This window comes from Panthera tigris, chromosome B1, assembly GCF_018350195.1.
Source record: "Panthera tigris isolate Pti1 chromosome B1, P.tigris_Pti1_mat1.1, whole genome shotgun sequence".
NCBI classification, from domain to species: Eukaryota; Metazoa; Chordata; class Mammalia; order Carnivora; family Felidae; genus Panthera; species Panthera tigris.
The window spans coordinates 147,402,241-147,414,394 of record NC_056663.1 but is presented as its reverse complement, the minus strand read 5'-3'; the positions used below and the strand labels follow the sequence as shown (position 1 = coordinate 147,414,394).

General features: G+C 42.7%; 1 protein-coding gene across 6 annotated transcripts in view; it reads left to right on the top strand.

The window, feature by feature from the left end:
* Nucleotides 1-208: 208 nt before the first annotated feature.
* Nucleotides 209-12,154, top strand: part of RUFY3 (RUN and FYVE domain containing 3) — an 80,232-nt gene continuing 68,286 nt past the window's right edge. For 4 of the 6 annotated variants that reach the window (XR_006216960.1, XR_006216959.1, XM_042984409.1 and 1 more), the window contains exon 1: nt 211-659. Coding sequence is in view for 4 of the 6 variants with exons in the window: in XM_042984409.1 (XP_042840343.1) it covers nt 299-659 (361 nt within the window). In the remaining 2 variants the exon portion in view is untranslated. Of the gene's footprint in view, nt 660-12,154 lie in introns of all 6 variants that reach the window. The other 2 variants (XM_042984413.1, XM_042984408.1) reach the window with 2 other exon arrangements.

Here is a 12,154-nt window from a genome sequence, read left to right as displayed (position 1 = left end):
CGCCGCCCCCTAGGGGAGTCGCGCCGCAGGCTGGGGGCCGGGGCGGGAGGGGCGGGCGAGAGGAGGCGGCCGGTAGGGAGACCGCTCCGTCGGGCGGGGCCGTCGCACCAGCTGGCTCGGACCCCGGCGGGGCGGGCTGTAGACGGCGCGGCGAAGCCCAGACGCCGGCCCGCGGCCAAGGAGAAAGGTGGCGGCGGCGACGCGGACGGGACGAGGCGGCGACTCGCCGCCGTGACCCTCTACTCCCCGGCCCAGGCCCGGGCGCGAGTACGAGGCGGCGGCGAAGGAAGGAGCGAGCATGGCTGAGACCGCGCCGCCGCCCAACGCCGGCGCGGAAAGTTGCAGCGAGGAACCGGCGAGGGGCGGGGAGCAGCTGCTGGAGGAGCCGAGCCGCGCTCCAGCCGGGGGCGCGGACCGAGAGGGCGAGGCGGGGCCGCCGCTGGCCTCTCCTGCCGGGCAGTCGGATCCCGGCTCACCAGTGGCCACCCCCTTCTTCCTGCTCTACCCAGGAGATGGAGGCGCCGGCTTCGCAGCGCGCCCGCCGCCGCAGCAGCAACAGCGCTCCTGGAGGACCCCGCCGTCGCCGGGCTCCCCGCTGCCTTTCCTGCTACTGAGCTACCCGAGCGGCGGCGGCGGCGGCGGCGGCGGCGGCAAGCACCGTGAGTGGCGGCGGGAAGGGGGGACTCGGCCGGGAAGGGTGCAGGGGGGCTGCCGCGGTCCGGGCGCCGGACTGTTTACCTCGGAGTCTCCCCAGGCCGCTGGCTCCCGCCCGGCTCGGCTTCCCCTCCCCTCCTGGGCCGGACGCTCGTCCTCGCCAGCCTCCCACGTGCTCGCCGGGTCCCAGCCCCCGGTCCCAGGCTGGGTGCCTTTCCCGTAGGAGCCGAGGAGGGGGCGGCGCCCAGAGACCCGGCAGCCCCGTTGGCCCGCCTTCTGCGAGCTCCAGGCGCCGGGGCCGCGGAGTAGGTGTGGCTGCTGCGCCGCCGCCGCCCGGGCGGCCTCGGTTGTACCACTAAAATTTTTACGAGCGTTCACGCCACACCCGTAAATATCACAGATGCGTCCAAGGGATTGAGAAGAGAAATCAGGACCAGTACGCGAGTTGACCTGAATGGAATGTGTGGTTTTGGAGGGGCCCCTCCCGAGATCGTATCGTTTGGCAGGCAGAGGCCTCCACCTTTTAATACCACCGCCTCGGGAGCCCCCTGAATGCAGCGGACCTCACTTTGTGCTTTATCAGTCAACAGCTGTTCATTGCTACTTGCCAGGAGCGGGGTCCTAGAGTAGGCAGTGTGTGTAAAAAGACTTGGAGGAGTGTTAAATCTGGTTTAACATGACAGGGTCTTACAGTATGAAAATGTGGCTGAAGATACAAGGCATGCTGTAAATGCCAAGTACTTTGTTGTATGAGTTCTGAAAAGGGGGAGAAACTTGCCTAAGGTGATGAGGGAATCTCTTTCCCAGAAATAGAGCTAGAGACTTCTTTTCTCACCAGAGCAAGCCTTTTAACTGCTCTACACAACCAAGAAATCCTGACTTTGTCTTTTCTACCCCTAATCCATCCCTTATGACATTAAGAGTCAAATGTTTTCTGTGTGCATGTGCTGTGATTATCATAGTTAATCCTCACATCTGTGAGACAAATAGGATGCCACGTTTTCAGATCAAGCTGAGGATCAGTATTATTGAATGATTTGACCCAAGTAACAGCTTTAGAGTAGGACTGAAGTTGACCCAGATTCCTTGCCTACCAAGCCCGTGCTCCTTAAACAAACACCAAACCTCTGAAACTGGGGGCATGGTTCTCTTAGGTTAGGAGCCATTGGGTTCAGCTGGAGGTAATAGTCCAGTGTCACCGTTTCTGTTACTTACCTAGAAAGAGGGCCAACACTGACCACTGACAAAAAGTCTTAGTAAAACCATAGGTTGTGTGTTGGAGTAGTATGTGCTAATCTCAAGATGGGAGTGCCTAATCAAGGTAGAAATTAGTCCTTTAATCAGTAGGGGAAGTAAAGATAATATTCACAACATTACTTTCAATTTTCTAAGGAATCTGCTTTCTACTTTGTTCTTTAAGCATGGCCTCTTTTTTCTCCTTAAAATTTTATTTCTGTGTAATCTGCTTATTAACCACATCACTATAGGATGAAGACACTCCTATCAATTCTTTATAATTCTGTAAAGATTGTGGTACAACCATTAGTTATTTATTTATTTTAATGTTTATTTATTTTTGAGAGAGGGAGTGTGCAGGTGCATCGTGGGAGGGGCAGAGAAAGAGAGGGAGACCCAGAATCCAAAGCAGGCTCCAGACTCTGAGCCGTCAGCACAGCGCCTAACGCGGGTCTTGAACTCACCAACTGCGAGATCATGACCTGAGCAGAATCGGAGTCTCAACCCACTGAGCCACCCAGGCACCCCACAAACTTTATGGACACAGCAAATGCTCAACTGTGGAGGTGTCAGCTGTGGGGATTATCTGAATTTCAGTTAATTTACTTGATGCTTCCTCCTATTAAGGATTAGCTTTTTTTTTTTTTTTTTAAGTATTGTTAGAAAATTAGGGCCTAAGCATAATCAAGATCAGGAATGAAGACTTGAAGCTTCATAGGTGTGATCTCTTAGTCTCTACCTTACGATGCAGATGTATTGAGCAGTTCTTGTCCTGAGTTTTTATTTTTACCTTATTTTCTTTTCTTTTCTTTTTTTTTTTTTTTTTTTTTGAGAGAGAGAGGGAGAAAATCTTAAGTAGCCTCCATGTCCAGCATGGAGCTGAACATAGTCTTGATCCTGTGACCACAAGATCATGACCTGAGCCTAAACCACGTGTCGGAGGATTAACTGAGCCACCCAGGCACCCCACCTTGTTATTTTTATATGTACTTCAGAACACATGCATACTTTGGAAAAGGAATACTCAATAAATTAAAAGATTTTTTTGTGGCTGCCCTGCAGAGTCAATGCAGTATTACTTTCTATCATGTACAATAAAACCTTGGTTTGCAAGCCTAATTCGTTCCAGAAACATGCTTGTAATCCAAAGCACTGTGTATCAAAGCGGATTTCCCTATAAGAAATAATGGAAACTCAGGTGATTCATTCCACAACCCAAAAACATTCATATGAAAATGAATAAAATACTGTAATATAATACAAAGTAACAAAGAAAATATACAATATAAAGAAGCATAAATTAACCTTCACTTACCTTTGAAAACCTTCATGGCTTGTGTGAGGGAGACCAGAGAGGAGGGCCATTGTGTAGGATGACTTTCACTATCGTTAACGGATGTTGAGTACAGTATAAATAAACTCTGTCATATACGGTATTTAATGTGCCTGGCAAGAAGGCAGCAGAGGAAGGGGTCTCTGTCTGCATGCAGCCTGACCTAGAATGAAGCAAAGCATTCCTAAGCTTACTCTTGTTTGGAAAAGCAAGGGACCGTCCAGAGGTGCTTTGAAGTGGCAAAAAACACACTAGTGCCAGTTGTGGGCACCTTCCAACATGCAAAAATTTCTGCCAAACACTGCGGCCTGAGACCGCGACATGGGACCATACCCCACAATCCTGTAGAGAGAGAGGGAGAGAGAGAGAACCATTGGCTCAGTTGTGATCATGTGACATTCAGCATCACGTACTACTTGTATTGCAAGACATCGCTTGTTAATCAAGTTAAAATTTATTAGAACTGTTTGCTCGTCTTGCAGAACACTCATAGAACAAGTTACTCACAGTCACAAGGTTTTACTGTACTTGGATATCAGAACTCTCCATCTCCTGGCTGTTCACTTGAGCAACCTGAGGAAACAGTTGTTGGTGTTTTTTTTTTTTTATTTTTTTTTTTTAACATTTATTTATTTTTGAGACAGAGCATGAACAGGGGAGGGTCAGAGAGAGGGAGACACAGAATCTGAAACAGGTTCCAGGCTCTGAGCTGTCAGCACAGAGCCCGATGCGGGGCTCGAACTCACGGACCACGAGATCATGACCTGAGCCGAAGTCGGCCGCTTAACCGACTGAGCCACCCAGGCACCCCCTGAGGAAACAGTTTTAAAAAGATTTCTCATTTCAGTTACCAGGACAGTACTTAGATTCAACCTCAGTACCCAATAAGTATTTGCCTCCTCATCACCCAGTTTTTAACTCTTGTTACTGTCTTTGCCCAAAGTACTTAATATAATAATTTTGAGGTGTTGTATATTAAGGCAATGCCATCTTTTTTATTGTAGATACCTTGATTGTATTCAGATATTTTAAAAATTAACCTTTACGTTTGAGTTCAGCTTTGTTTAAATGACACTGATAAAGAATAGCAAGAATGTGTGTAGGGAACGTAGCTTAAACTTTTCAGTGTTCATAATGTGTACTATGTCAGTGTAAAATCGTGCTAGATATAATATCCTTAATATATTCATCATGTTTAAATACAGCAGGAAGGAAGGCTTCTGATTTGCTGTGTTGGATTATGTTCCTTTCTGAGTCTTTGAGTGCTAGTCTGCTAATTTTTTATGCTTCTAGCTTTTAAATGTCATAAAAATTCCTAACCATGCCTTTAAACAAAAAAAAATGTTTATTTTGGGAGAGGGAGCATGAGCAGGGGAGGAGCAGAGAGGGAGAGAGGGAGAGAATCCGAAGCAGGCTCCACACCGTTAGCACAGAGCCCGATGTAGGGCTTGATCTCCTGAACCATGAGATCATGACCTGAGCCGGAATCAAGAGTCAGACACTTAACCAACTGAGCCACCCGGGCGCCCCCCTACTATGCCTTGTAAAAAATATTTGATCTATAAAAACTACAAGTAACACATAAATCTATTGTCATTGTTTAAATATTTACAGTACAAGAGTACATTGAATACAAAGTGAACTTTCCTTTTGGGTAGGAGACCTACCCCCTTTTCTGAGGATACCACTTTTGAGTTTGGTGAGTTTTCTTCCAGAACTTTAGCATGCATTCACAGACATGTGTGGGTTCATATTTCATGAGGCTTTTTCCCCTTTGGTATATGACCTTCCACACCAATTTCTCATAAATTATATAAGGATCTACTTTCATGCCATGGTACAATGCTTTTAATGCTTCCCTTTTCCATCCTAACTTTAAAAGTCTTCTCATGGGTAAGAGATGGCTTCTTGGTGTTGGAGTGAAGAGGCACTCCTGCTGTCTGCGTAGTTATCAGCTTCTACTGACAGTGATTCGTTTCTTCTTCCAACTCCCAGAGCCACAGCTAACATTTATGTTTAGGGCAATGACATGCATAAACCCACATCTCTGACTTTGTCTTTTCCATTTCCAACAATGTACCAAAAAAAAAAAAAAAAAAAAGTTGCACTCAACAAAGAAGCAACTTTCTTTCTGTATTTGTATGTGCTGTTGTGAGATGGTAGAAGGGCTAGGAGGGGAATAGAAGGAAGAAAAAAAGTGGGAAGGAATGGTAGCATTGCTATGTCCACCCACTGTAAAGTTGCGTATAGCTAATAGTGAATGCCTTGTTGAGCCCTGGAAAGTGCAGAGAATGAGGGTTTCTGGAAACATTCACAGATGTGCTTTCTCGTAGATGCACCTTAAGAACCCATGTTGGGGAAGGAACTGTCTCATTTATGTATAAACGCAGTAATGAGTAAGGGAAAAAATAGTTTTATGTTCGGTTTATACACATATATACAATATAAAGATGTGTATATTATATATGTATGTGTGCATGTATATATATTATTTATGTGTGTATATGTATATATTCTGATCTTAATTTATCTTCCATGGACATTTCTATTATTGTGTCTCTTTTCTTTTTTCATTGTTTAATAGCACTCCAGAAAACATTATACCTGGTTAGCAGTTGAATACACATTAATTAGTTGACCTGATGTATTGCTTTTTTTTAATTTTGAAAAGACAAAAATACTCCATTCTATTTTGTAAATATAGCGGCATCTGCTCAAAACTGATAGGTATTCGGGGAAGGATTGAACAATGAGAACCTAAAAGTATTTAAGGTTCATCTTTATACTAGTAGTTTTTAGAATAGCAGATGGAGTTGTGACTTTTTTAAAGACAGCTTTTTGGTATAATTGACGTAGAGTGGTTCCTCCATTTACAATGCTGTGATTCATAGGCTTTCAGCTCTTTTCCAACTGTGTTAAGCATACTTTACCTGTGTTAAGAATCACTTTCTGATCTATTAAATGTTATTTTGTCAAGTGACAGATATAAACACCCATAGAAAAGGAAAAAAAACCCTTCAGAAATGTAGCATCTTCAGACTTAAAAAAATTTTTTTTAACATTTATTTTTGAGAGAGAGGGACAGAATGCGAGTGGGTTAGGGACAGAGAGGGAGGGAGACACAGAATCCGAAGCAGGCTCTAGGCTCAGAGCTGTCAGCATAGAGCCCAATGAGGGGCTCAAACTCATGAGCTGTGAGATCATGGCCTGAGCTAAAGTTGGACGCTCAAGCGACTGAGCCACCCAGGTGCCCCCATCTTCAGACAGTTTAATTGTAAGTTAGTGACTACCAGAGAACTAGAGTTTAGAACTAAAGAGTATCTAAATACAGGTGGGTCTTTTCCACCCACAGCTGCAGTGACCTGGTGAGGTATGGCGAGCTGGTTCATGCCCCCAATTACCCCAGTTCCTGCATCCTTTGGCTACAAGAGCCTGTCTGCTGCTTTCTTTCCTGATACAGCTCTTATTATCACTGCTGCCTAAATTATCACAGTTTGTCTTCCCAACCAATTTCTCCCCTTCTGCTTCCTTTCATTTGTTTTACTTACACTTCTGGCCCGGCATTATCAAAAAGCTCACACTCTGATTGACAAAACAACAATTTCAAAATATTAGATGTAATCTTTGAGACTTTGTTTTGACTGCCCCCCTCTTGATAATCGTAGGTTAATTCTTTATAGACAGAGTTTTCTTTTTTCTTATTTCTGGTCTTAGCTTCATTTTGGATACTAGAGGATCCTAAAAGGCTCTCCATTAGATGAAAGAAGCTTTACTGTAGTTCTGTAATCCAAACAGCTACAAAGAAAGAATGTGAGTAGTAAGATAATAGTAGTAGTAGTTAGTGGCTACCATTTTATGGAATATTTTTATGTGCCCTGCAAAGAGCTAAAAAGTTCACATTTATCAGTACGTGCTGATTTTCATTAAAATTTGCAACAGATAGAAGAGCTGATACTTAAAAACTACTCTCTTAACAATGAAAACTGAATGGGGCGCCTGGGTGGCTCAGTTGGTTAAGTGTCTGACTTTGGCTCAGGTCATGATCTCGCAGTTTGTGGATTAAAGCCCCACATTGGGCTTTGTGCTAACAGCTCAGAGCCCAGAGCCTGTTTCAGGTTCTGTGTCTGCCCCTCCCCTGCTCGTGCTCTGTCTCTCCTTCTCTCTCAAAAATAAATAAACATAAAAAAAAAATGAAAACTGAAAAAAAATGAGTCCATGTAGAACTCATATAAGTAGATGTATACAACTTATGTTTTTTGTCAGAGTATTTGGTTAAGTATCTCTAAATGACTTATCTAAATTATTATAAAATACAAATATTCTGATAGAGTAGCCTTAGATTTGCATTTGCAAATCTGGAGACACAGATTCTGTGGTTTTAGAATAGTTCTTAACTCAAATTTTGCACCTGTCAATCACCTGGACATCTTGTTAGCACAGATTTCTGGCCCTATCCCCAGAGGTGTTTTGTTTGTTTATTTTTAGTGAGGCACAACTGACGTATAACACTACATTAATTTCAGGTATACAACATAATGATTCAATATTTGTTTATATTGCAGTTTTTTAAGTGAAGGACAGAATGAATTCATATTCCTGCATAGTGTGGTGTCACAGCTCATGTTCTTAATCACTGTATGCTCCCTCACCAAAGCATTAAATCAGTTTAGGTAGAAAGCAGTAAGTTTGGTGAGAGAGAGAGCAGAGCAAAAGTGGCAAAGAAAGCAATTTTTGGAGTTAAAAGATTAGTATTGGCCTCAAAACATATTCACTTGACTTATTCTGTCTTGCATCTTTTTCCTTTTTGTTTAGCAGAAATCTGTGTTAAAGAGATGGAATCTTACAAAGAAGCTAAGAGAACATATTCTTCTAGTATAGGTTATAGGTAGTAAAAAGTCTGGGAGAATAATGTAGCAGAATTAACTGGATGAAATAATGATATTTTCTTGTTGTCTAACATACTTGAAAATTCCTTAAATAATTAAGTGTTGCCTAAAAGATACGCTGCCTCTTTATCATTGTACAAAAGGTAATGGGTCCCCATCATAAATTAAAGAGTCCCTATTTATGCATGTAAGTAAGTAAGTAAGTAAGCTCTACATCCAGTGTGGGGCGCAAACTCACAACCCCAAGATCAAGAATCACAGGCTCTACCAACTGAGCCAGCCAGGCGCCCTAAAGAACCCCATTTTAGGGGTGCCTGGGTGGCTCAGTCGATTGGGCATCTGACTTCAGCTCAGGTCCTGATCTCGTGGTTCAGGAGTTCCAGCCCTGAGTCAGGCTCTGTGCTGACAGGTCAGCACCTGGAGCCTGCTTTGGATTCTGTGTCTCCCTCCCTCTCTCTCTCTACCCCTCCCCTGCTCACACCCTGTCTCTCTCTCAAAAATAAACATTAAAACAAAAAAAATTTTTAATGAGTTTTGCAGGATATCTGAACTGTTGTTTTTCCACCCAAACCTTACTAACATGGAAACTTCTTCCTCTAGGGTAAAGTGGCTCAAGTGTGAGCTGTAACATTTATTTTGGGAAGTCAGTAGTGTAAGATAGCATGACTTAAAATTATGAGAAAGGAAATGTTTTTAGAGTTACAGAGCGGTGGTACTTGAGAGAGTATCAGTATGATCCCGCCCACTACCGTAACTACTTCCAAATAATGGGAAGGTTCATGGTCTTCCTAAAGCCCACCAGGCAAGGGCTGCTGACCAAGGTGGGTATCCCTGATTGCAGGGACCCTGTTAGTGACTGACTGGTTCTGTACTTGTTCTGTACCAAGTAGACATGACAGGCAGCATGTGTCAGAGGGAGTGGCATGGAAACTGAAAAGAAGTTTATAGGGGCAGAGGTGGGGAAATTTGAAACCTCATAAAACATAGGAAAAGAGCCTGTCAGACTGTGACAGCAAGAGGCATGTAGAAAGCAGAAATTGTTTGAGCATGTTGCCTTTTAGAATACGGTTCCTCTAGGGGTGCCTGGGTGGCTCAGTCGGTTAAGCGTCTGACTTCAGCTCAGGTCACGATCTCGCGGTCCGTGGGTTCAAGCCCTGCATCAGGCTCTGGGCTGATGGCTCAGAGCCTGGAGCCTGCTTCCGATTCTGTGTCTCCCTCTCTCTCTGCCCCTCCCCCGTTCATGCTCTGTCTCTCTCTGTCTCAAAAATAAATAAACGTTAAAAAAAATTAAAAAAAAAATAGAATACGGTTCCTCTAATTTTAGAATCTGTTTAGGGACTCTACAGGCATAAACATCTGCTTCCTCTGCCTTTTTTATGAACTTAAGAAATCTGGTCACCTGATATGAATGCCTGGTAAAGTTCTGACCCATGTCTTCCTTCCTCAAGGCCTGAGAGATGCCCCAGCATCCCCTTTGCTCACATCTCCTTTTGACTTTCCTCTACCTCAGTCCTATGAGCTTTTATCCTTACTGACTTACTCTTCATGTGATGGTAGCATTTTTCCCCCCAGAATTCTCGAGCACCTATAATGATGATAATGGCTAGTATTTACTGACTGCTTACTTTGTACAAAGTGCCATGCTAAGCATTTTACTTAACATTACTTCCGTGAAGTCTGAAGTAGTTAATATTATTATCCCCATTCTGTCAGTGAAGAAACAGGCACAGATACAAATACTATGCCAAAGTTATTCAGCTTCTAAAGGTGGATCTAGGATTCACTGTGGGCTTTCCGACTCTACATGCTCTCAGCCTCCTTTACTGCCTCCCATTACTGGAATCCCATCCTAAACTGAAGCCTCCTTTTCAGACAGCAGCAGTCCTTTAGTTCCTCATTCTGCTCAGTGAGGCCCTACTTCCTAAATGAATAAATAAATTTGAAATTCAATAGTTATGTATGTAAACAACACTGAATAGCCGTCTGTGCACCTGTAATTGCCTGTTTTTTGCCTACTACCTTGTTCTTATGTCCCTTGTGACTAACGCATAGTAGGTGCCCATTGCATGTTAAATGAATGAATCTGTTAGGTACAAGTGACTAAAGCCTGTGTTAGAATGACTTATTTGTTGGGGCATGAATGTAGCTTGGTTTTGAGGAACTTGGAAGTTTTCATGGTTAAGGTGAAATAGGAGGGTGAAAATATACCATTGCAAGAGTATAGAGTGCTTTGGAGTTACATATCTACACCAACAAGTATCTTTTGAGACTGATACTTGGTAGGTCCTGTTTTAAGCAGATGTATAATGGTGTGTAAAGCAGGCAAAGTTCTCATGGAGCCCATGAGCTTTGTGAAGCTAGCTTTTTAGTTTCATTTTATAGTTGAGTAAATCAGAACAGGAGCAGGATAAATTTCCAAAGATATCTACTAAGTTGCTGGTAGCTTTACATCTGTAAATCATTACCTACTGCCACTTAGCCATGAAATCAGTTTTAGTTACTAAGATAGGAGTTAGCTCTAGCCTGATGCTAGTTAATTTTAATAAGTGAAAAGAGTATGCATGATAATACTCCTGGTGGTTTTTGTTCCTAACAAAATAATTAACTCAGGTATAATCATTTTTTAGTACTTATTATCATTCTTGGTTAATATCTACAAAGTAATACTGAGCTTTTCAAATGTATAAATCTACAATTGTAGAAATCTCAGCATCAGAGGTAAACATAATAGATTTTTGTCTGAGAGAGGGAAAGAAGTAAGAGGGACGGAAGTGGGTGGAAGACTGGAGCATGTGAAAAAATCATGATCATTCAACTGAATAATCTTATACTTTAGCAGAAACATCTAGACTTTCCACCAATGTCATCATGATGGCATTTCATCAAAGAAACCCTTTTGTGCTGACAGCACCTAGTAAAATGTGGGGGTGGGGGTGGGAGAATTATTTTCTTAAATTGTAAAACTGTGATCCCAGAGGCTTTGGGAAGTAGAACTTGTGAGGTTTACAAACTGATTTAGTTGCACAAGTCAATAAGTTTTAAAAAGCACCAGTATGTGCCCAATAGGAACTAGGTAATAGGAGACAACTACCTATAAAAGAAATGTGGAATAGTTTCTTACCTTCAGACCTGTTGAGAATTGGTATACCTACAAGAAATCTATTTCTGGGGGCACCTTGGTGGCTCATTCGGTTAAGTGTCTGACTCTTGATTTCGGCTCAGGTCATGATTTCACAGTGGTGACATCAAGCCCCAAGTGAGATTCCCTCTCTCCTTCTCCCTCTGCTGCTCCCCCACTTGCGCCTCTCTCTCTCTCTCTCTATCTCTCTCTCTCAAAAAAAAAAGAAATCTATTTCTGAAAAGTATTTAAATAATATTATTTAAAACAAACAAAAAAAAAATTAGAAATAACCCATACATGCTCACCAGCATGAAAATGGATCAGAAAATTTTTTACACATACAATGGAATATTACCTCATAATACAGCAGCCAAAAAGATAAATTATAGCACACTACAATGTGGATGAATCTTTAAAAATGCAATGTTGAGGGGCACCTGGGTGGCTCAGTAGGTTGAGTGTCCAACTTCGCCTCAGGTCATGATCTCACCTTTCATGAGTTCAAGCCCCATATCAGGCTTACTGCTGTCAGCGCAGAACCTGCTTCAGATCTTCTGTCTCCCTCTCTCTACCCCTCCCCTGCTTGTACTCTCTGAAAAAATAAATATTTAAAACATAAATAAAATGCAATGTTGAGCAAAAGGCTTTCATACAGCATGAAACGCTTTCTATAAAGTTAAGATGAAGCTAAATATATTGTTTAGGCATCCATATATTCATAATAATACTTTTTTAAGTAAGGTAATGATATACACAAAATTCAGAAGTAATTGCCTCAAAAGGGGAGGCAGGAATTCAGAAGAGAGAAGGAGCACATAAATTTGTTGGTTCATTTCATCAGTTAGGCAATGATTTCATGGATATTGGTTGTATTTTTAAAGTATTAAAACTATATTTTGAAGTTTGCTATTTGAAGAAGTTCTG